At 41.5% G+C, this 25,295-nt stretch overlaps 1 protein-coding gene across 1 annotated transcript in view; it reads right to left on the bottom strand.

The window, feature by feature from the left end:
- Positions 1–20,825, bottom strand: part of STIM2 (stromal interaction molecule 2) — a 114,066-nt gene extending 93,241 nt beyond the window's left edge. Inside the window, 1 exon segment of the mRNA XM_070756738.1 lies at positions 20,515–20,825. Within this exon segment, the coding sequence (XP_070612839.1) occupies positions 20,515–20,773 (259 nt within the window). The 5' untranslated portion in view covers positions 20,774–20,825.
- Between the last annotated feature and the right edge of the window lie 4,470 nt (positions 20,826–25,295).

Raw genomic sequence — 25,295 nt, forward strand, 5'->3', positions numbered from 1 at the left:
AGGAAATTTCTCCTTAGTTCTAAGTTGCTTCTCTACTTGTTTAATTTCCACCCATTGCTTCTTGTTCTACTCTCAGGTGCTTTGGAAAACAGTTTGACTCCTTCTTCTTTGTGGTAACCCCTGAGATATTGGAACACTGCTATCATGTCTCTCCTAGTCTTTCTTTTCATTAGACTAGGCATACCCAGTTTCTTCAACCGTTCTTCATATGTTTTAGCTTCCAGTCCCCTAATCCTCTTTATTGCTCTTCTCTGCACTCTTTCTAGCATCTCCACCTATTTTTTAGATCATGGCAACCAAACCAATTACAGTGATACCTTGTCTTACAAACCTAATTGGTTCCGGGACGAGGTTCTTAAGGTGAAAAGTTTGTAAGACAAAACAATGTTTCCCATAGGAATCAATGGAAAAGCGATTAATGCAAGCCCAAAATTCACCCCTTTTGCCAGCCGAAGCGCCTATTTTTGCGCTCCTGGGATTCCCCTGAGGCTCCCCTCCATGGGAAACCCCACCTCAGCATCGCGAAAACATTGAAGTACTTGAAACTCCACCTCCGGACCACTGTGTTTTTGCGATGCTGCGATTTCGCTGAGGCTCCCCTCGCTGCAAAACCCCACCTCCGGACTTCCTGCTGGGATTCCCCTGCAGCATCACAAAAACACGGCAGTCCGGAGGTGGGGTTTCCCATGGAGGGGAGCCTCAAGGGAATCCCAGCGGCGCAAAGACGGGTGCTTCACTGGCAACGGAAGTCCAGAAGCAGGGCATCCCAGCGGCGACGGTGGGTTTGTAAGGTGAAAATAGTTTGTAAGAAGAGGCAAAAAAATCTTAAACCCTCGAAAAGTTTGTATGACGAGGCGTTTGTAAGACGAGGTATCACTGTATAAGACAAATTTTCAGCCTCTTTTATGGGGGGAAAAGTGTATCTTATACTCTAAAAACACAATAACTTTGAGCGGTCATAAATATAAGACGAGGGTTACCTATATTTCCCAAAAGAAATTAGAGATTTAACAGAATTCAGCAATTTTAAAGGAGGGGGGGGGACTGAATTTGGGTGAAACAGAAAGATACTGTTAAGTCACTGTGTTACTTTCCTAAATACTGTATATACAAGCAAAAAGTAGCAGTTCATTTTTTAAGGATTACCCGTGTGTCAACGGGGTTTAATTTGAAAATATTTTCAGCTTTGGCTACAAAAGCCGAGACTTGTGGCGTTACCAGGGAATTAAAAAAGATCCCCCTCGCCACCCATTGTGGGGGCCCTTTTTGCTTTTTTCAAAAAGGCTTATAAAAGAACACTAAACAGACCCATGAACGTGACTGAAAACTCAAAACAAGCTGTGACGCAGGAACAAGGAGCCAAGTTATGACCTAGAAAGAAAACAAGGCCTAAAAAGAAGAAAAGACGTTTGGTTCGTTTGTTTTCTTTCAGGAAATAAAAAAGCTGCAATAACGCAAACCAATCGTCTCCTCCAGAGTTCTCTCATACACTGTTGCAAAACGACGGGATTGCCACCTTATTACTTTTCGCCAGGCCAACTTTTATCGCAACGCTTCCAAAAAACAGGCCTTGAGGATTCCCTGTCTGTCAAAGCAAAACCATAATGTGTTTTCCAGAGTCAAATATTTTACGGAAAATTCCAGGACAATATTAATCAAACCACGACCGTCGCTCCTTTCGCTATTGAAGAGCTCCATGCAAATTAAAACTTGCAAAGTTCTTGGCAAACACACAACGGACGCAAAAGACATGCAGAGAAAACCAAAAGTTAAGATTCCTGCTTTGGACTCATTGCATCTTCCCCGCTGAAGTTCCAGTTACTATGGCAATCTCTCTTTTAATACAAGCAAGGCATTAAAGCGCTTGCAGGCGAACAACAGAGCCTTACGCAATAATCTGAAACACATGCCTGTAGTGCGGCAATTCGCTGGCTTTCGGGGAAAACCCCTCTTTTTGATTTTTTTGTGTTAATTGTCCACGGGTGTCACAAATGCACAGTTAATTATTTGAAAGCATACGAGTGTTATATAATATCTCTGTCTTTCTCTCTATTATTTTTAACCACTGTGGTTATCACAAGCTTTGTTTCTATAACAATCAACCTTTCAGAATTTTGGTCAAAAACAAGCTATCTTTATATATCAGATGGAGTTCCTCCACCTGCAGAACTGGCTCCATGACGAAGGGAGAGGGGATCATAAAAATATCCAATTTTTTATTTTATTTTTTTATTAAGGGCTGCTTGACTCAGATTAGCAGTTTTATAAGCAGGAGAGCAACATTAAAAAAAAACATTTCTTCTGCTTCAGCTGTTTTCAGTTTTCTTCTTCAAAGGAAAGGTTGAGGCTAATCTTTGTGTTCATTCTACTGTACTGATCGTTTATATCATTAGCCGTTTTTTTAAAAAATGCATTTAATCTCTACCTGGAACCAACAATAAACACAGGGGACCAATATTCCTAATAGATACTGTTTATGAAGAATACACATACACACACACAAAGAGCAACACTGGAAGGACAGAGGCATCAATTTGATCTGTGAGAAAATAAACACTTGCCATTCAGGGGTAAGTTCTAACTTACCTCGCTGCTGGTTCGCTTCCTCCCGCATTGCATGGGTGCATGCGCATATGCAGTGGCAAAAAATCCAAAAAAAATTCCCCCCAAAAGGCAAAAACAAGATGGTGACTGCATGCACAGTGCCAGAAACTCCACAGTCTGCATTGGTTGCCGATCAGTTTGCAATCACAATTCAGTGTTGGTTATGACCTATAAAGCCCTTCATGGTACTGGACCAGATTATCTCATGGACCGCCTTCTGCTGCACAAATCCCAGTGACCAGTTAGGTCCCACAGAGTGGATCTTCTCCGGGTCCCGTCAACTAAACAATGTCGTTTGGTGGGACCCAGGGGAAGAGCCTTCTCTGTGGCGGCCCCGGCCCTCTGGAACCAACTCCCCCCAGAGATTAGAATTGCCCCCACCCTCCTCGCCTTTCGTAACCTACTTAAAACCCACCTCTGCCGTCAGGCATGGGGGAATTGAGATCCTCTTTCCCCCTAGGCCTTTACAATTCTATGCATGGTATGTATGTATGTATGCATGGTTTTTATATTAATGGATTTTTAATCGTTTTTAGTATTAGATTACTATTGTACACTGTTTTATTGTTGCTGTTAGCCGCTCTGAGTCTCCAGAGAGGGGCGGCATACAAATCCAATAAATAGATAGATAAATAAATAAATAAATAAATAAATAAATAAATAAATAAATAATAAATAAATATGCAGAAGGGAAAAAACACACAGAATAAAATCCCTCCCACAAAAATTCAATTTTAAAAAAATCCCCCCCCCCCCATAAAAAGTCCAAAAACAAATGGCAATCATATGCAGTATTGGAAATTCTGCTCCTGCACATGTGCAGAAGAAGGGAAAAAAACAGGGGGGAAATTCCCCCACCCCCAAAAAAATCTAAAAACCAAAAAAAAAAAAATCCAAATTTTTTTAAAGGATGGTGCTACCCACAGACCGGCACCACCCAACTTGGTTCCATTACATCATCATGATGTCACCTACATCTGTTGCCACTGGCTCAGCTGGGTCATTCTTTATCAAGTGGACCAGGTGTCCCCACTCAACGACTTTCAATTTCAATAAAACTTTGCACATATATTCCTTATGGTATAAAACTAAGGTGTGCAAAATTTTAGGATATGGACCTAAAATTTTGCACACCCCAGTTTTATACCAGAAGGAATATATGTGCAAAGTTTCATTGGAATCGAAGGTTGTTGAGTGGGGATACCTGGTCCACTTGACAAAGAATGATCCAGCTATTATAACAACCAGATTTAGCATCTGTCAATAAAAGTTTAGCTGATTCGAAAGAGACGTTGGAAGCATCAGAGATAGAAATTCACGATAAGACCTGTGGATTTCAACTCCCAGAATTCCCCAGCTTGCCATACACAGTAACAAGGAAATGCAGCCCATGACTCATCCACAAGCCAATCGTTTATTTAAAAAGCAGGAGGGATTTTTTGCTTCTGCAAAACTCACTTGCCAAGGACTTTTCTGACAATGTATAAAACCCTGGATTCATACAGACCCAAACTTTATACATATAAAACTCAAGGCATCTTGAGGGCTACCTTTGAAGAGTGTTCAGAAACTTCAGATTGTGCAAAATGCAGCTGCGAGAGCAATCATGGGCTTCCCTAGGTATGCCCATGTTACACCAACACTCTGCAGTCTGCATTGGTTGCTGATCGGTTTCCGGTCACAATTCAAAGTGTTGGTCATGACCTATAAAGCCCTTCATGGCATCGGGCAGAATATCTCCAAGACCGGTTAGGTCCCACAGAGTTGGCCTTCTCCGGATCCCGTCAACTAAACAATGTCGTCTGGCGAGACCCAGGGGAAGAGCCTTCTCTGTGGCGGCCCCGACCCTCTGGAACCAGCTCCCCCTGGAGATTAGAATTGCCCCCACCATCCTTGCCTTTCGTAAACTCCTTAAAACCCACCTCTGCTGCCAGGCATGGGGGAACTGAGACATTTCCCCTGGGCCTATACAGTTTATGCATGATATGTTTGTGTGTATGTTTCTTTTTAAATAAGGGGTTTTTAGTGACTTTTAATTATTAGATTTGTTATATATTGTGCTATTACTGTTGTGAGCCGCCTCGAGTCTATGGAGAGGGGCGGCATACAAATCTAATTAATAATAATAATAATAATAATAATAATAATAATAATAATAATAATAGTGTAGGAGAAGGATTGAGCAAGCCAGGGTGGATAAAAATCGCTGGGTTTTTGAACATAAAATATATATTAAAATGTATATAAATTTAGATGACAATTTCTCTAATAACTCGGATAAGACTTCTGAAGAAAAATAAGTTTGTAAATAACCTAAATAGTCAGTGTCGAGTCCAGTGTGGCCAATGGGTAGGAGGGCAGCCCTTAGTAAGCCAAGTGCTGGCCACAGCACTTTCTTCCTTCTCATACCACCCAAAAGAGAAATAGAAAGAAGACTGGAAAATGCATGGATGTTTCTCATATACATTCACACATTCAGGGATGCCCTCATCCAGATATACCCGCACACATGGAACCACTCCTACCCTCAAAACGTCGCTACAGAGCACTGCACACCAAGACAACTAGACACAAGAACAGTTTTTTCCCTGAACGCCATCACTCTACTAAACAAATAATTCCCTCAACACTGTCAGACTTTCTACTAAATCTGCACTTCTATTCTACTAGTTTTTCTCATCATTCCTATCACCCATTTCCTCCCATGTTAACTGTATAACTGTAACTTGTTGCTTATATCCTAAGATTTTTTATTAATATTGCTTCTTCATTGCTTATTTGACCCCTATGACAATCATTAAGTGTCGTACCACATGATTCTTGACAAATGTATATTTTATTTTATGTACGCTGAGAGCATGTGCACCAAGACAAATTCCTTGTCTTGGCCAATAAAAAATTCTATTCTATTCTATTCTATTTTAAAAGCCATCACCGGTCTGGGTCTTCATTTTACCCACTTCGGAAGGATGGAAGGCTGAGTCAACCTTGAGCCTGGTGAGATTTGAACTGCTAACCGCTGCGCCACTTCAGCTGGGGATGTCATAGTTGGATGGGAAAACATTCCCTAATCACACCCTCTAACACAAGCTGGTCTCGAAGGAGAGCCAGCATTATAGTCAGAAGGTTTAGATATGGCTCAAAACGTTTACAGTTCACTCTAGGAACATCCTGCTACCTTTTCTAAGGATATAGATGAGCAAAATGGTAGACCAGGACCTCTCAGAGAAGTCCTGGTTTATACCTTAAGAGACGTTCTGGTCCACAGCTTTTTCCACCAGCTATAGTGGTGGTGCTGCTTCTCTCGTGGCATCACGGCAGTCCATTTACCCAACCCAAAATAGCTATGGAGGGAAGTTAGGACATTAACCATAAAACACACAATAGGAGCCGGTCAGATGCCAGTTCGTGTTGGGTGGTTACCAGTCATTGCTTAAGGATCCTGTGTTGTGTGAAATCCGTGCCATAAAATGATGGGAGGAACTGTCAATTAAGATTCTCAGGGATCAAGGTCAGAGGTGGTAACCCGAAAGGGGGGGGGGGATAAAAATGCAGCAGAAAAACTAGGGATGCGAGCAACGGATGGGGGGAACTGAGACATCTCCCCCAGACCTATTCAATTCAATTTATGTATGGTATGCTTGTATGTATGTTTGCTTAAATAATGGGCTTTTTTAATATTTTAAATTGTAAATTATTAGATTTGTCATGAACTGTTTTATTGTGTTGTGAGCCCCCCCGAGTCTACGGAGAGGGGTGGCATACAAATCTAATAAATTAAAATAATAATAATAATAATAATAATAATAATAATAATAATAATAATAACGGATGCAGACGTGTCCTCACGGGTATGTTGTGAAGCTTCTTGTGAAACAGGGAAATGGGTAGGTGGGCTCAAAGGTTTTGCAGAATTTTCTTATTACCAATCAAATGAACCGACAAGAAATATTTCTGCACTGAGAAGAAAAAGAACTGCAGCTGCAATTACCTTCTTCAAAAACACAGGAGCAAAGTTTTCCAGTGTCCAAAACTGGTTGGTGGGCTGCTACCCAAAATTGGCAACTTCAAGACTTGTAGACTTCAACTCCCAGAATTCTCCAGCCAACTATGCTGTTATGTATGTATGTATGTATGTATGTATGTATGTATGTATGTATGTATAGCTATGCTGGCTGGAGCATTGTGGGACAGGAAGTCCACAAGTCTTAAAGTTGCCAAGTTTAAAGACCTCTGTGTTAAATGATGATTGGCACAATTTTCCTGTATTCAAAGTGTTGGTTATTACCTATAAAGTCCTATATGGCTTAGGAACAGATTTCTCCCTCGTGTATCTGAGGGAACCGTTAGGTTCCACCGAGTCAGCCTTCTCCAAGTCCCATCAGCCAGGCAATGTCGTCTGGCGGGACCTAGGGGAAGAGCCTTCTCTATGGTGGCTCCGGCCACCATAGAAAACCTTTGGAACCAACTCCCTCTGGAGATTCGTACCATCTCCACCCTCCTGGCCTATCGCAAGGCCCTGAAGACCCATCTTTTATGGCAGGCATGGGGGCTGTGAGTGTTAAGAACTAACTCTGGCCGACGTTATGAATGGTTAACTTAATTTAATGCGTGTGGATGAGAGGGGTTTTTTAAAGAATTTTTTAATGTTAGATTTCTACACAATTTATATGTGGGAATTCATCACAAATATGTGCCTTCATCATAGCGAGGTGTGTGTGTGTGTGTACCATTTGTGGCCAGCTTTTAAGTGCCTAATAAACCTTAGCAAATTTATACCACAAATGTGGCAACCTTGTTTATTCCTTTCCCTAATAGTATCAAACTGAATAAAGGCCTCACAGCTTATGGATTGTAATTTTAGTAGTATTGACAATGCATAATTTATAGACTGGATTTTATCATGGATTTTATTTGTTTTTTATCATTTTATCCTACAATTTTGGATTGTGTATTCATTTTATTTGTTTTTATCTATGACTGTAATAATAAATTTGATTTAATTTAATATTTGTATTTATTTCTGTTGTAAGCCGTCCTGACATGGTTGAGGAGGGGGGGCATAGAAATCTAATAAATAGATAGATTAGATAGAATAGATAGAATAAATAGGATAGGATAGGATAGGATAAGATAGATAGATAGATAGATAGATAGATAGATAGATAGATAGATAGATAGATAGAAAGATAGATAGATAAGTATTATTATTATTATTACTATTAATAATAATAATAATAATAATTTATTAGATTTGTGTGCCACCCCGATAGATAGATAGATAGATAGATAGATAGAAAGATAGATAGATAGAAAGATAGATAGATAGATAGATAGATAGATAGATAGAAAGATAGATATATAGATAGAAAGATAGATAGATAGATAGATAGATAGATAGATAGATAGATAGATAGATAGATAGAAAGATAGATAGAAAGATAGATAGATAGATAGATAGATAGAGATAGATAGATAGATAGATAGATAGATAGATAGATAGATAGATAGATAGATAGATAGATAGATAAAAAACAAAACAAAGGGACGGACAGCTTAAAATCAGTACAGCCCTTGAGAGAAACAGAACAAACCCGAGAGAAAGCCAGTGGAGAGGACTGAGTCACTCACTAACAAAGCATAAAAACAATAGCCCAAAACCTAGCAACGTCTTCAGGAATTGCCCAAAGCTGATCTAATGGGGGAGGAAAGGTAATTAAATCATAGCACTCCTGCCTGGCATAAAATATATGTAAATACTTTATGACTAAGCCAGATAACTCATTTAAGACACAGTCAATATAGAAAAAAATGCATTATTCTGTATTTCAACAAGACACTTAGAAGATTCAAAGCTAAGAATGGGGGGGAGGGGGGTTATCTATTATTCCTAGACCAGTGATGGTGAACCTTTTTTGGTTCATGTGACAAAAGAATATTTGTATGTGTACTAGCACATACGCATGTGCCCATACCCATTCCCTCCCCCCACACATATGCCCCTCTATGCTGCCCTGTGCATGCGTACAATCACTCTCAGTCCCCCGCGCATTGGCCCGTGCTGTTTTTTGCACTGCAGAGGCTTCAAGGAAGCTTCCTGAAGCCCTGGAGTGTGAAAAACAGCACAACGGGCAAACCGGAAGTCCATTTTCCAAACTTCCGGTTTGCCCATTGGGTGGTTTTCTGCACTCCGAAGGACAAAACGGTCTTTCCCAAGGCCAAAAATCTGCTGGCTAGCGTGTGCATGCACACTGGGGCTGTCATAGGGCAACCCCTCGCATGCCATGCGTTCGCCATCCCGGTCCTAGACTCTTCTTAAACTAAGGCAATTGGAAAACAAAACTCACTTCTCTTTGTAATTCCTCCATGGCGTGTGTGTGTGTGTGTAGTGGCAATAATACACAATAATATAGAGAGCCGGGGTGGTGCAGCAGCTACAGTGCAGTACTGCAGCCCACTGAACATGCTATAGATCTGTAGGTCAGCGGTTCAAATCTCATCACCGGCTCAAGGTTGACTCAGCCTTCCATCCTTCCGAGGTGGGTAAAATGAGGACCCGGATTGTGGGGGCAATATGCTGGCTCTGTTAAAAAATGCTATTGCTAACATGTTGTAAGCCGCCCTGAGTCTAAGGAGAAGGGCGGCATAAAAATCAATCAATCAATCGATCGATCGATCAATCAATCAAATAAATAAATAAATAAATAAATAAATAAATAATCATTCCAGCGAAACCAAATAAAGTTCTTGGCATGAAAACCAAGCCCAAAATTTCCACTTCCACAGTTGCTAAGTGAGTTTGCTCCTTTTTCACGATCTTTCTTGGCACAGTGGTTAAGGGGGATCGTTGCTGTTGTTAAGTTAGTAACAACAGCTGCTAAAGTGAATCTGACGTCCCCATTGACTTTGCTTGTCAGGAAGTCGCAAAAGGGAATCATCCTTGATACCAGAACACTGAAACCGTCATAAATATGAGTCAGCTGCCAAGCGCCCGACTTTCGGTCACGTGAACATGGAGAGGCTGCAAAGGTCATAAGTGTGAAAACAGGACATAAGACACTTTTTTTCAGAGCCACTGTAACTTCAAACGGTGGCTAAACAAGCAATGGTCAGTCAAAGGCTATCTGTATTCCTGAGGACACCTGCATGACTAAAGGTTTTGATTTCTTCCAGGCAGTTTCTAGGCAGACTAGCAAAGTTGAAGGATTAAGTCATAAATTACAAAACCACATGCAAGTTACAATCTCAGCTGCAGCCATCCCAGACCCTAAGGTTCTAATGCAAATAAAATTCTCAAAAGCTGGAACAATTACTTTCAGTGCGGCCCAAAATTTGGAAGGCGCAGATCTCTGATCCTCAAAGCAGCTGGCCTCTGGATAGGACAACGTATTTGCAAGAGGTCGTGTCTAACTTGAAAAACTAAAGTGACAATTGCATTCCTTCTGAATCCTCCTAACTAAATGTTCTACAATCCCAAATCAAGAATGTCAACTCAAATATTTATCAAGCTTTGGTCAGGAATTTTCATTATTTGTGCTTCGTTTTTAATTGACTTGTTAGGAAAGACCAGGACTTTCAACATTTTAACTCATTCCTTAGACCAGTTAGCCACATAGATCCTGCAAGATGCTTCTACCCATCAATTCTAGGCTGCATTAAGAGAGGTATAGAATTAAGACCATATGAAGTGTTGATATTGCTTTATTTATTTATTTTATTTATTTATTGGATTTATATGCTGCCCCTCTCCGGAGACTCGGGGTGGCTAACAGCAATAACAAGACAGCATACAATAATAATCCAATACTAAAAGCAATTAAAAACCCATTATTATAAAAAACAAACATACATACAGACATACCATGCATAAAATTGTAAAGGCCTAGGGGGAAAGAGTATCTCAATTCCCCCATGCCTGGCGGCAGAGGTGGGTTTTAAGCAGCTTACGAAAGGCAAGGAGGGTGGGGGCAATTCTAATCTCTGGGGGGAATTGGTTCCAGAGGGCCGGGGCCGCCACAGAGAAGGCTCTTCCCCTGGGTCCCGCCAAGCGGCATTGTTTAGTTGACAGGACCCGGAGAAGACCCACTCTGTGGGACCTAACTGGTCGCTGGGATTCGTGCAGCAGAAGACGGTCCCTGAGATATTGGTAAGGCCACACTTGGAATACTGCATCCAGTTTTGGCCGGCACGGTGTAAAAAAGATGTTGTAACTCTGGAAAGAATGCAGAGAAGAACAACGAAGGTGGAGGCTAAAACATAAAGAATGGTTGCTGGAACTAGGCATGCCTAGTTTAATAAAAAGAAGGACTAGGGTTGACATGATAGCAGTGTTTCCGATATCTCAGGGCTTGCTACAATGAAAACAGTGTCAAACTATTCTCCAAAGTACCTGAAGGCACAACAAGAAGCAATGGATGGAAACTAAACAAGGAAAAAAGCAACCTAGAACTAAGGAGAAATTTCCTGACAGTTAGAATAATTAATCAGCAGAACAACTTGCCTCCAGAAGTTGTGAATGCTCCCATATTGAAAGTTTCTAAAAAGAGATTCAATAACTATTTGTCTGAAATGCTATAGGGCAGTGATGGCGAACCATTTTTCCATCGGGTGCCGAAAGAGCATACGTGCATGCTATCACACATGCGTGAGTGCCCACACCCATAATTCAAAGCCTGGGGAGGGTGAAAATAGCTTCCCCTGTCCCCACTCTGGAGGCCAGAAACAGCCTGTTTCCCAACTTCTGGTGGGCCCAGCAGGCTCATATTTTGCCCTTCCCAGGCTCCTGGAGCCAGCAAAGGATAAAAACGCCCTGCCCCATTCCCACGGAGGCTCTCTGGAAGCCAAAACGCCCTCCCAGAGCCTCTATGTGAGCCAAAACTCAGCTGGCTGGCACACATGCATGTTGGAGATGAGCTAGGGCAACGGTTCGCGTACCAGTAGATATGGCTCTGTGTGCTACTTGTGGCACCCGTGCCATAGGTTCGTCATCACTGCTATAGGGTTTCCTGCCTGAGAAGGGGATTGGACTAGAAAGTCTCCAAGGTCCCTTCCACCTCTGACTCTCCTGAGTCCCAGCTGATCAGGAGGAAATGGGGATTTTGCCATATTCTTTACCTGCCTCGCCCATCAAGCCACACCCACCCAGCTATACCCCCAGAACCGGTAGTAAAAAAAATCTGAATCCCACCACTGATCATGACCTCATAGACAATGTTCCTGTGAGTCAGCTGTCAAACACCTGAATTTTGAATCATGTTACCAACGGTCATTAAATGTGAAAAATAAAGTCAGTACCGTTATAATTAAGTGAACGGTTGTAACTCAAGGACTACCTTGCATTGTCATACTGTGATAAGCTTCTCCAGCGATCTGCACAACCTATGGCTGGCATTAACTAATTGTTTTTTTTTTAAAAGAGTGTTTTAATTTTAATTTAAACACTGTAAAATGGAGTGCTTAGAAGCATAGCATCCGATGAAGTCCTGCTTTGTGACAGTTAAAAGTCCAACGCAGACCTTGCTTGCTTAATCAGGAGAGCAATTTCCATCCAAAATCAAGTAGCTGCTAATTCAAAATGCTTTACCTTTAGTTTGCCAAGAACTATTGGTAAACAATGACGTTGGTGAGATTTTCCCCTTTTGATAAATATAAACAAAAACAAAAAACCAAAAAACCAACCCCTTTATGGATCAGGTCAAGGCCCAATCTTCTATTTAATAGACTTTTAACAGATTCTGGTCTTCAAATTTTGTGAAATGCTGTTAGTCCAGCAACAAATAAATCCAACTTCACCATTTTTGCCGTAAAACTGGGGTTTGTAGATAAACTGCCCGCCAAGTCCTCAAAGGACTTGTCCTCCATTTATCCCATCCCTTCCTAAAGCCATTACAGTCTACGGAGAAGGGCGGCATACAAATCTAAATAATAATAATAATAATAATAATAATAATAATAATAATAATAATAATAATAGAAACATAGAAGACTGATGGCAGAAAAAGACCTCATGGTCCATCTAGTCTGCCCTTATACTATTTCCTATATTTTATCTTACAATGGATATATGTTTATCCCAGGCATGTTTAAATTCGGTTACTGTGGATTTACCAACCATGTCTGCTGGAAGTTTGTTCCAAGGATCTACTACTCTTTCAGTAAAATAATATTTTCTCATGTTGCCTTTGATCTTTCCCCCAACTAACTTCATAATGATAATGATAATAATAATAATAATAATAATAATAATAATAATACATTTTGTAGCAATAATTTTAGTGAAAAAGCAAGTTAATTATGTCCTCCGTGAAAAACATAAAAACTGTCTAATTCCTTAGGAACACAGGGTGTGTGCATGGGTGGGTCCGAAAGAAGCTAATCCATGGGCTGAACTAGCTTTCAAATTCTAATTTAATATTTACATTAAAAAATGGGTAATTTCACATGGAGATTTCAGCTCTTGTGTTGTTTTCCCATATAGTTACAATGAGCTTGGAAGTTTCCCATAACTTATCTGTCTTCTCCTTTAGGATGGTTTTTGTTGGGATTCATACACTGTTGTTCTTTTGTACAGCTACTAAACGAAGCTGTAACATAGTTTCTTTGATATTAGCATCACATTTTTATAAATGCAACACTGTGATTTTGTTCACGCTGACTTATTCCAGATATTTGCCACAGAAGTGGAGGACACCCAGGGAATTTTGCAAAACAATTTTGCAAAATAATATTATATTAATATCAACCACAATTACCCGGGAAGTTGGGATTAATAGACATAATAAGAAAAGGAGAAGTGTGCAAATGTAACACCCCCTCATTTCTACTCATTAGCTGCATTAAACAATGACACTCAAACTCAAACCTTGTTTAAAATTAGTCTATAAAAACTATTATTTTTAAAATGAAGGTCATGCATCAAGAAAAATGTTGACATTATTATTCAGTAGGGGGTCTTACTTTTATATTTCTGCCACAGTCCAAATTATTATGGAAGGGGGAAAAGCATGAATCTTTGACCATTTCATCATTAGCACATATTAAATTTATATAGATTAATATATACCGTATTTTTCGGAGTATAAGACGCACCTTAATTTGGGGGGAGGAAAATAGAGAAAAGTATCTGCTTACTAGATATTCATCTGGCTAACGTCCTTAGTCTGGTCAATTTTAGCACATTTTTTTATCCCCTGGTTAGGGCTTTTAAAAAAATTTACTTGAAGAGAGTAACAATGAAAGAGCTTGCAAGCCAGTAAAAGCTGGGAACATTGTTAGAACCTGGTTAGGGCTGGAAAGAACAATTCTGAACAAGTAGAGCAATGGAAAAAAAAAAACCTGCAAAGATTTAGAGCTTGGAAAACATTCTTCGCAGAGAATAACAATGAAAGATCTTGCAAGTGGGTAAGAGCTGAGAACATCGTTAGTACCTGGTTAGGGCTGAAAAGAAACATTTGGAGCAAGTTAGAGCAATGAAAAAACTCTGCAGACAGGGCTTGGAAAACATTATTTGCAGAGAATAACAAGAACCTGCAAGATAAGAGCCGGGAAGATCATTAGCACCTATTTAGGGCTGGGGGGGTGGAAGCTTTGAAAAAAAGCTTCATTCGGAGTATAAGACACACCTGAATTTTCAGCCTCTTTTAGGGAGGAAAAAGGTGTGTCTTATACTCAGAAAAATACAATATATAGTATCCTCCATATTTTGCTGCTAAAGACGGTCCTGTCTTACAGGAGCTGGATAAAAGAAGTCAATCAAAAAAGCCAAAAGACTGGCTCTGTTGTGGTTAGCTCTGGTCCAGCTCCTGCCCTAAGGGATGTGGAGGTGGATGTGGGGGAGACAGCCAAATGCCGCAGGCCTGTTTTGATCCCAGTAAAATCAGCCGATGAAGTCTTCTCTGACCAAGGAAGCGTAAGTGACAGGGAAGTTTTGTTGTAATCATAGGTTTTTAAGCACTGAAATTTGGCAGACAGCCCAGGAGGAGATCAGTCATCTGCATCATCCCTGGATTCTGAACAAGAATTAATGACACATCCACGCATGCGTAGAGTGATGCATAGGAGACAACAACTGAAGGATTATTACAAGAGAAAATGAGGCCACCTGTGGTTGGGTGGGGCTGCTGTAATTAGTGCTACAGATAAAAGTGCAGCCTGGAGTTTTAGCCTCATGGCAGTTTATCTGATTCATTGTTTCGTCAAGATCGTGGTTTCTGCTGTTCAGGATTATGTGTGTGGACTCTCTGGACTTTAGAATTGGACTCAATTTCCCAGTTATTGGGTGAGCAATTGGACTGCATTTACCCTGTGCCTTGTGTGTACCAGAAAATCCCTTTGATATTTAAAAAGGGAGCTGTTTCTGTTTTTCTGTTTATAAAAACTTTTGGGTTTTCCTTTTATCGTGTGGTGTGTGTCTTCCTGGACTAATTACCTGCCAGCAGAACAGGCTCCATGAGCATCACTGAAATGAACGATTGTTCATTAAGTGATATTTTTCTATTGATAGCACATGAACTCATCAGCTGTCAATGGAACTGCATCTACATGGGGGGAGTGCACTGGAGTACCCCAAGTCTCCGTTTTAGGCCCAATACTCTTCAACATGTTCATCAATGATTGGATGAGGGCATAGATGGAGAACTCATCAAATTTGCAGACAACGCCAAGCTGGCAGAAATAGCCAACACTCCAGAAGATAGGCTCAAGATACAGAAGGATCTAGACAGACTTGAATATTGGGCGCTATCTAACAAAATGAAATTCAATGGTGAAAAAATTAACCTTCTACATTTAGGCAAGCAAAACAAAATGCGTAAGTAAAGAATATGCGGTACCTTGCTCAAGATTAGTAACTGTGAGAGGGATGTTGGAGTCCTAGTGGACAACCATTTAAATATGACCCAGCAGTGGGCAGCAGCTGCCAAAAAAGCCAATATAGTTCTAGGCTGCATAAACGGAGGGATAGAATCAAGACCACGTGAAGAGTTAATACCATTTTATAAGGCCTTGGTAAAGCCACACTTGGAGTACTACATCCAGTTTTGGTCGCCATGATGTAAAAAAAGATGTGGAGACTCTAGAAAAAGTGCAGAGAAGATCAACAAAGATGGTTAGGGGACTGGAGACTAAAACATATGAAGAAGAGTTGCAGGAACTAGGTATGTCTAGTTTGATGAAGTCAAGGTATTCTCCAAAGAACCTGAGGGTAGAATAAGAAGCAATGGGTGGAAACTAAACAAGGTGAGAAGCCCCTTAGAACTTAGGAGAAATTTCCTTACAGTTAAAACAATTAATCCGTGGAACAGCTTATCTCCAGAAGTTGTGAATTGCTCCAACACTGGAAGTTTTTAAGAAGTTGTTGGATAACTATTTGTCTCAAATGGTACAGGGTTTTCTGCCTAAGCAGGGGGTTGGACTAGAAGATCTCCAAGGTCCCTTCCATCTCTTCCCTTCTCTTTTCTCCTCTCCCCCCCCTCTTCCCCTCCCCTCCCCTCTCTTCCCCTCCCCTATTATTCTATTCTATTCTACAGTGAAGAAAGTTGATTTTATCACTGTTGTTCCAAAGCACAGTTATGAAGTAATGTATAGCTACCACTGTTGTCAAAAAATAAGACTCTTGCCCCACTATAATCAAGAAAAATACCAAAAATGAAAATTTGGGGAAAGGGAATGAGAATGCATTTTTTTTTAAAAAAAATTAAGGATGTACAGTAAGTCAACCACTTAAATGACAACAAATGAAATAGATATCAAAAACAGGAATCTAGCTAAGGTCATGCTTAGACCAATGGATGGCAAGAAAACAAGAGGATTTCTAAAATAGGCAAAGTCAACTAAATAGTTTTATTTGATGCCAGTTTCTAAATTGGGGATTTTAGAAAGGGTGTTTGAGTGAAAACACAAGGCAGTTGAAGTTTGCTGAAAAATTGAAAGTGGACAAGTTCCTAGGTCCAAATGGGATTATAAAAGAATGCAGATGTGAAATTAGTTATCTTTTAACAAAAAGCATATGGCATATCTTGAAGATCAGCTGTTGTACTAAAGGACTGGACAGCAGCCAATGCAACATCTTTTTTTTAAGGGATCAAGAGAGGATGCAGGAAATTACGGGTTTCTTATCTTAATGTTCACTCCTCTATATTGGTAAAAGCATTATATAAGGAAGTGTCAGGATAAACAAAAACAAAAACCAACTTCTGCAAAACTATTTTCTTAAGAGTTCTCTAACTGTTGACAGGAGCCTGCAGACCCAGTGATCCAATAGATTATGTTTATGTGGCTTTTAAGGGCTTTTCATGAATATCTCCCAGAAAAACTTAACAAGAATGGAACAAAAAAGAAAATTATTATGTTACTTGGTAACTGAGTAAAGAAGAAAAAACCAAATAGGAATAGAAAGGAAGGAAGCGAGGGAGGGAAGGTCCCTGTTTGTCTGTCTGTCTCTCTGAATGTAAAAAAACACATGTACATCAAATTATCAAAAAATGAACCACTGACTGCTGGGAGGCAGGGAGGGAAGGAAGGAAGGACTATAAGGCCTCTTTCAAAAGTGATTTTGAAAAGTTTAAAACAGGGCAGAAAATAAAAGCAAAATTATCCAAGCTAAACAATAAAAGCATATTGTGGTGTTTACTGGCAATAATCTATTTCATCTAACTACACTCCAAAAGAGTTTTAAGGCTGTGTCTTTTAAGTACCTTAAAGCCACTAATTTGGCTGCACCAGTGTTTTGTAACAGACTGAAAAAACTAAAGCTTTTTTCCCGCTTAGGGCATAAAAGAACACATCCTAAAATGGTCCTAGCCCAAAATATATTTTTCTTATTCAGATTTATATTTGCTGATTAATTTACACATTCTTTTAAAAAATTGAAAGTTATTCGTCTTTTTCTTTTGTTTGGACTTTTACCCGCACTCACTGTCAGCTTACACAACTTTCTGGTCAGCTTCCAATCCAGAATTCACATCTAACACTGGGTGTTGGAGGAATGCATCTAAGCAAAACCTCAATCTTTTGAAGAAACAAAATAAAAACAAGATCAAAAACGCTTTACCACCACCACCACCACCAGTATGAAATGCTTCCACCATGTTGATATATATAAATATAACCTAACAGCAGGAGGCAGAACCTAGCCCACCTTATATGATCTTTTTTTTAAAAAAGAGCAACTAAAAACTAAACAGGGTTGAACTTGCTCAATACGTGGAAAGAAGACCAACAGGCAAGGCCGGGTGTGTGGACATAACAGGCTGATTTTACACAGACACACAGACACACACATATAGAAGGCATTTGAAAACAGCTTCCCTGTTCAGGATGGGTGGATCCCAGGAATCAAACAGAATTTGCAGGAAGCTCAAACTCCCTTCCCTCCAAATAAAATTCCCAAGTCCATAGCTTGGGGCTCAAACTTCATCTCCACCACCCTGGCTAATTTTCTACAAAAACAATCTGCATTCCAGCTCCTCATTGGCAACACACACACACACGCACACACACACACGGACACGGCCAATCCGTTTCCCCGGGGTTTGAATTCCATCACTTTCCAGGGAGTCTTCCTGTTGATCGGGCAAGACCAGCCCTTCCTCAAAGATGCTCCAGCGATGCCTGGTGTGATGTTGTGCCTTCCGTTGGGCTGAAGGCCGCGGCTGCTGCTCCCAACCGCCCACCAATAGGGCTGCAGGTGCTGGTGTCCGTTGCCCCTCCTTCTCTTCCTTCCCTCTCAATCCACCCCCCACCCCCACCCCACAAAAAATTGCATTCCTGTCCAGGAACATCCTGTAAAGATTCTCCTAGCAACTTGGGTTCCGAAGCTTTGATGGAGAAGCGTCACTTGCGCATTGCTGTTGCTGAGGTTGCTGGTGCTGCTGTTGTTCTTGAGTCTCCCCACACACACACACACACACAAACCTCACAACTGCATGGAGGGGGGGCGAAAAAGAACCAGGAGCAGAAGTCAAGGGGCTGGCAGGGAAAAGCAAAAGCAGTAGCGTGGCTAGGGGAGAAAAAAAAAATCAGCTCCTTTCAAGGAAGGAAGGAAAGGAAAGGGGGGGGGGGGACCGACCAGGCGTCTTGAAAATTTGTATTGGAGCAGTCGTTGCAATGGAGAAACCCCAGAAGAAGCATTACTAGCCCTGAAAAGGATCTTTCAGACAACCCCAAGGGATTATCACCCACACATACACACACACCATCCGTCCTACATCTATCTATCTATCTATCTATCTATCTATCTATCTATCTATCTATCTATCTATCTATCTATCTAATCTATCTATCCTATCTATCTATCTATCTATCTATCTATCTATCCATCCATCCATCCATCCATCCATCCTATCCTATCCTATCCTATCCTATCCTATCTATCTATCTATATTTCTATGCCGCCCTGAGTCACTGGGAGAAGGGCAGCATGGAAATGTAATTAATAAATAATAAATAATCTCTCTCATCTATGTCTCATCTATCCATCTCTCATAGATAATCTATCATCTATCTATCATCTCTATCATCTATGTATGTATGTATGTATGCATGCACGCACGCACCCACCCATCTAGTTTTTCTATATCTAATTCTTTATCTTGGTATTGATATTTATCTATCGATACCTATCTAGCTATCATCTCCAATGTCTGTCTTCTCCAATACATGTCTGTCTGTCTATCGTCTATGTACCTACATTTATAAATACCTATCTATTATCTCTCTCATCTCTTTCATCTATCTCTGATAGATATCCATCTACCATCTCTATCGTCTATCATCATCCATCTATACCTGTTTCTCTATCATCTCCAATATCTCTCTCCATCTCTATTTCTTTACCTTCTCCAATACCTGTCTATCATTTAGCTAGCTATCTACCTACCTCTCATCTGTCTTTTATCTACCTCTCATCTCTATCAACCAATGCCTCTATAAATCTGTTATTTTCTCTTCTCCAATACCTGTCACCTCCAGTGTATTATTTTTCCATCTCCCTCTCCCACTCATCTATCTATCTATCTATCTATCTATCTATCTATCTATCTATCATCTCTTTCACCTATCTATCATCTTTCATCTATCTGTGATCTTTCATTTATCTATCATCTATCTATCTCATCTATCATCTCTTTCACCCTTTCATCTATCGATCTATCATCTTTCATCTATCTATCTGTCATCTTTCATTTATCTATCATCTATCTATCTATCTATCTACCTACCTACCTACTTATCTTCTCTTTCATCTACCTGTCTATCATCTTTCACCTATCTATCTATCTATCTATCTATCTACCTACCTACTTATCTTCTCTTTCATCTACCTGTCTATCATCTTTCACCTATCTATCTATCTATCTACCTACCTACCTACCTACTTATCTTCTCTTTCATCTACCTGTCTATCATCTTTCACCTATCTATCTATCTATCTATCTATCTACCTACTTATCTTCTCTTTCATCTACCTGTCTATCATCTTTCACCTATCTATCTATCTATCTATCTATCTATCTATCTATCATCTATCTATCATCTATCTATCTGTCTGTCATCTCTTTCATCTATCTATCCATCTATCATCTCCCTCTCTCTCATCTCTCTATCTTAAAGGAACCAGCTTTTTCTGCGCACACCGTCCGCTTTCTTTTCCTGTCCCTCTCTGCCCGCACGGGTCACCCACCCGGCCAACCCACCTACCCGAACCCGCAACACCCGTGTCCGGTCATCCCTCTTGGGGATGCGGGGGGGGACAAAGAGCCCGAAGCACCTTCCCCCCCACACACAAACACACGGAGACACATCCGCATCCCCGCCTGCCCGCCCCGTCCGGGCCCCGCCATGACGTGGCAGCCGCGTCCGGTGCACACGTCGGCCTTGACACGTGTCCGCCCACCCGGCGTCTCCGAAGCTTACCGGTCCCTGGCAGGCGCCTTTCGGCAGGAGAAGCCTTCGCCGGGCTGCTTCGCTGCTTGTTCCCCGACGACGGACAACGTCCGGCCGGCTTAGCCGGGACTGGCAACACGGCATCCGCTTGAGACGCCGGCGGGGACAGCGGGAACAGTGAGAGCAGCAGGAACAGCAACAGGAGGAGCAGCAGAGGCGGCGGCCGCCAGAGGAGCCGCCTGGGCCGGCCGCCGCCTCCCGCCGGTGCCGGGGGGCCGTTGGAGCTCATCGGGGCGGCGGAGCCGGCACCCTCCAGCTCCGCAATGGGCGCCCTCCCGGCGGAGCCCGCGAGCCAGCCGCCGCGCCCCGCCCACCGCCGCCCGCTCGGCCCCGCCCACTCGCGCGGCGGTTGTGTGGCGGCCGCTGCGGCGGTCGAGCTGCCGCTCCCGCCTCCCGGGCCGGGTTAGCCAGCGCGCAGGCGTCGGGAGACCGCCTCCGAGCCGCAGAGGCTGCCGCTCCGACGAGCATGCGCGGCCGGGTGTGATGACGCCGAAGCTGTCTCTCTCCCCGCCCCCGCTGCCCGTAATTCGCTCGCTTCTGAGAAGTTGGTAAGGGTAGGGAGGGGGGTTGAACAAGAGAAGGGAAGGAAGGAGGGGATGGAAGGAAGGAGCGAGGAAGAGAAAGAAGGAAAGAAGAAAGGAAGGAGAAGGATGGAACGAACTGAAAGGAAGAAGGAAAGAAGGAGAGGGAGGGGAGGAAGGAAGGAAGGAAAGAGAGGGGGGAGGACGGGAAAGAAGTAAGGAAAGAGAGAAGGAGGGGAAGGAAGGGGAGGGAGGAAAGAAGTAAGCTGCCCCCTTCCCCACCAGTTGCCCTTAACTCGCTTGCTTCTCAGGCGAAGCTGCTGAGGGAGGAGGAGGGGTAGAGGAGAGAGGGAAGGAAGGAAAGAAGGGAAAGAAGTAAGGAAAGGATGGATGGATGGATGGATGGATTAGGGGAGGAGAGAGGGAGACGTGGTCCTCGACTTAGGGCGGTTCAGTCGTTTGGTGACCATTGGAAATGACAAAGGCACTGGAAAAGGAGCTGGAGGCCCTTTTCTTTTAAATTCACACTTAACAACCTTTGTAGTGGTCCCAGGATCATGTGATCAAAATTCAGGTGCTGGGAGGCTGTTTACACATAGAATACAATACAATAATGGAATGAATAGATAGAATAGAATGGGATGGGATGAAATGGAATGGAATATAATTGAATGGAATGAATACAAAGAGAATAGAATAGAATAATGGAATAAATAGAAGAATAGAATAGAATAGAATAATGGAGTGAATAGAAAAATAGAATAGAACAGAATACAATAGAATAATGGAATAAATAGAAGAATAGAATAGAATTCTTTATTGGCCAAGTGTGCTTGGACACACAAGGAATTTGTCTTTGGTGCATATGCTCTCCATGTACATAAAAGAAAAGATACATTTGTCGAGAATCATGAGGTACAACACTTAATGATTGTCACAGGGTACAATTAAATAATCCGGAAATAATATTAATATAGAGTAAATTGTGAGAATACAAGCAACAAGTTACGGTCATAAGTGAGAGAACATGGGTGATAGGAACGGTGAGACTAATAGTAATAGTAATGCAGCCTTTAGTGAATATTGTGACAGTGGTGATAGGATTATTGGTTTAGCAGAGTAATGGCATTTGGGGGAAATTGTTCTTGTGTTCAGTTGTGTTGGTATTCAGTGTTCTATAGCAGTGTTTTTCAACCAGTGTGCCGCAGCACACTAGTGTGCCGCGAGACATGGTCAGGTGTGCCGCAAAGCTCAGAGAGAAAGAAAGCAAGAGAGAGAGAAAGAAAGCAAGAGAGAGAGAAAGCAAGAGAGAAAGAAAGAAAGCAAGAGAGAGAAAGAAAGCAAGAGAGAGAGAAAGAGAACAAGAGAAAGAGAGAGAGAGAGAAAGAAAGAGGAAGGAAGGGAGAGAAAGAGGGAGGGAGAGAGAAAGAGAGCAAAAAAGAGAGGAAGGAAAGAAGAGAAAGAAAGAGAGATGGAGAGGGAGAAAGAAGGAAGGAAGGGAGAGAAAGAGGGAGGGAGAAAGAAATAGAGCGAAGGGGAGGAAGAGAGAGAGAGAGAATTTTTTTGTCAAAACTTTTTTTAGCGCCCCCCCCCCCCCCCGCTCAATGTGCCCCAGGGTTTCGTAAATGTAAAAAATGTGCCGCGGCTCAAAAAAGGTTGAAAATCACTGTTCTATAGCATCGTTTTGAAGGTAGGGGTAAATATTTTCATGGCCCTCTTTTTGAATCGTGCAGTATACAGGTCCTTAATGGAAGGCAGGTTCAATTCAATTCAATTTATTAGATTTGTATGCCGCCCCTCTCTGAAGACTCGGGGCGGCTCACAACATTAATAAAAACAATATAACAGTGAACAAATCTAATATTAAAAGAAAAGATATATAAAACCCCAACAATTAAAACCATACAACACATACCAAACATAAAATATAAAAGCCAGGGGAAGGTATCTCAGTTCCCCCATGCCTGGCGATATAGGTGGGTCTTGAGTAATTTGCGAAAGACAAGGAGGGTGCGGGCTGTTCTAATCTCCAGGGGGAGTTGATTCCAGAGGGCCAGGGCCGCCACAGAGAAGGCTCTTCCCCTGGGGCCCGCCAAATGACATTGTTTAGTTGACGGGACCCGGAGAAGGCCAACTTCGGTCTATCGGTCGCTGGGATTCGTGCAGTAGCAGGCGGTTCCAGTTATCCCCCCACTCCGGCCCCATGTTGCCCTATTTAGCCGTGTTTTCAAGCCACTTGCATGAGTGCAAGCCACACACTAACATTTGCAAACCGATAGGGAAAGTAAGTGAATATCACCTCTCCTTTTTTAATCCCTCCGACTTAAGTAGTGCTGTTCTCCAAGCAGGATCTCCGCATCTCCTGGCAAGCTATGAATGAGAAGACCTGAGGCCAAATTACACATTCTGTGCAAATTCTATGAGCTCAGGAGGAAATAACTGGTTCTGCAACGCAGAAAGAGGCTAGCCAAGTGGCGCACACTAAATCCTTCCTTTGTCTTCTCTTTCGACTCCGAAGACCAGTTCTTTCCCAAATGCAAAATATTAAGAACTCTCATCTTTTGTTGCAGATAGCGCTCAGTCCTATCGTATTAGCAGACAACTAAATATAGGTAATATCCCACTTAAATTTCCACAATGGAGGCCAGCGTTTATATTGCTAAGCGAGATGTTTGGTTCAATTAGTTTTACTGTAGTTTATAGATATATATATCGACTCTGGTATAAACCAGTACAGGTGGTCTCAGTGGTAATCGGCACACTGGGTGCTGTGTCTAAAGACCTCAGCCGCCATTTGAAAACAGTAAACATTAACAAAATCATGATCTGTCAGATGCAAAAGGCCACCATACTTGGATCTGCGCATATCATGAAAATACACAGTCCTTCTCACAGCTTGGGAAGTGTTCAACTTGTTGTATTTTGATATGAAATTCAGCATATAAGTCTTGTTTGGTGTGTATTACTGTTTTTGTGAATAAAATAATAAGGAGAAAAAGAACAACAACAATTGCAGCTTCCTGCAATAACACCAGTGGAACTACAAACACTGGCAGCAATCCATATACACAGTAAACCATTAGCACCAGTCAATGGTATTTGTGACACATTTTTAAATGTTCAGTTGACAGAGTCCCTTGTTTAGTGAATAAAAGAGATAACAATTATAATTAATTCAGACCCTTTTAACAGCATCAAGCATCCACATCTGCCAATTGCAGATCCTTGAGAAGGATTTAATAAGTGGACGAAAAGGCCAAATCCAGTCTGAATCTCTGGCTGAACCATAAAGTGTTGGTTATGACCTATAAAGCCCTTCATGGCATCGGATCAGAATACATCCAGGTCCGCCTTCTGCCGCACGAATCCCAGCGACCGGTTAGGTCCCACAGAGTCGATCTTCGGGTCCCGTCAACTAAACAATGTCGTCTGGCGGGACCCAGGGGAAAAGCCTTCTCTGTGGTGGCCCTGACCCTCTGGAACCAGCTCCCCCCGGAGATCAGAATTGCCCCCACCCTCCTTGCCTTTCGTAAGCTCCTCAAAACCCACCTCTGTCGTCAGGCTTGGGGGAACTGAACTACCCTTTTCCCCCTAGGCCTATACAGTTTATGCATGGTATGTTTGTGTGTATGTTTGGTTTTAATAAGGGTTTTTTAATTATTTTAAACATTAGATTTGTTACATGCTGTTTGTTACTGTTGTTAGCCGCCCCGAGTCTACAGAGAGGGGCGGCATACAAATCTAAGAAAATAAATAAATAAATAAATAAATAAATAAATAAATAAATAAATAAATAAATAAATAAATAAATAAATAAATAAATAAATAAATTCAAACATAGGAACAAAAACAAGTTTTTGTTCGAAATATTCGTCACAATACACCGAGGATTAGAAACCCAAAGCACATTTATCTAAATACAGGGCACATTTTCACCTATTTCAGTTTAAATTCACATTGTGAGGTAACAACAGGCTGTAGAATTTAGGCTGCAAATGGGATTCAGTCATGTGCATTCAAATCCTTTCTTAGGCATAAAAGCTAAGTAAATTTGGACATTCTCTGCCCGAGAAACCCAACGGTGGGACTGTTATTTTAGGAGGAACATTATGTACTCCCTTTTGTATTGTATAAAATAAAGGAGAGAAGGAAATAAATCCAATAAATAAACAAGCTCAATGGTTAAGTGGAAGATTGTACTGTAGTATCTTTTATATAAATTGAGATTTG

This window comes from Erythrolamprus reginae, chromosome 7 (genome assembly GCF_031021105.1).
Source record: "Erythrolamprus reginae isolate rEryReg1 chromosome 7, rEryReg1.hap1, whole genome shotgun sequence".
NCBI classification, from domain to species: domain Eukaryota; kingdom Metazoa; phylum Chordata; class Lepidosauria; order Squamata; family Dipsadidae; genus Erythrolamprus; species Erythrolamprus reginae.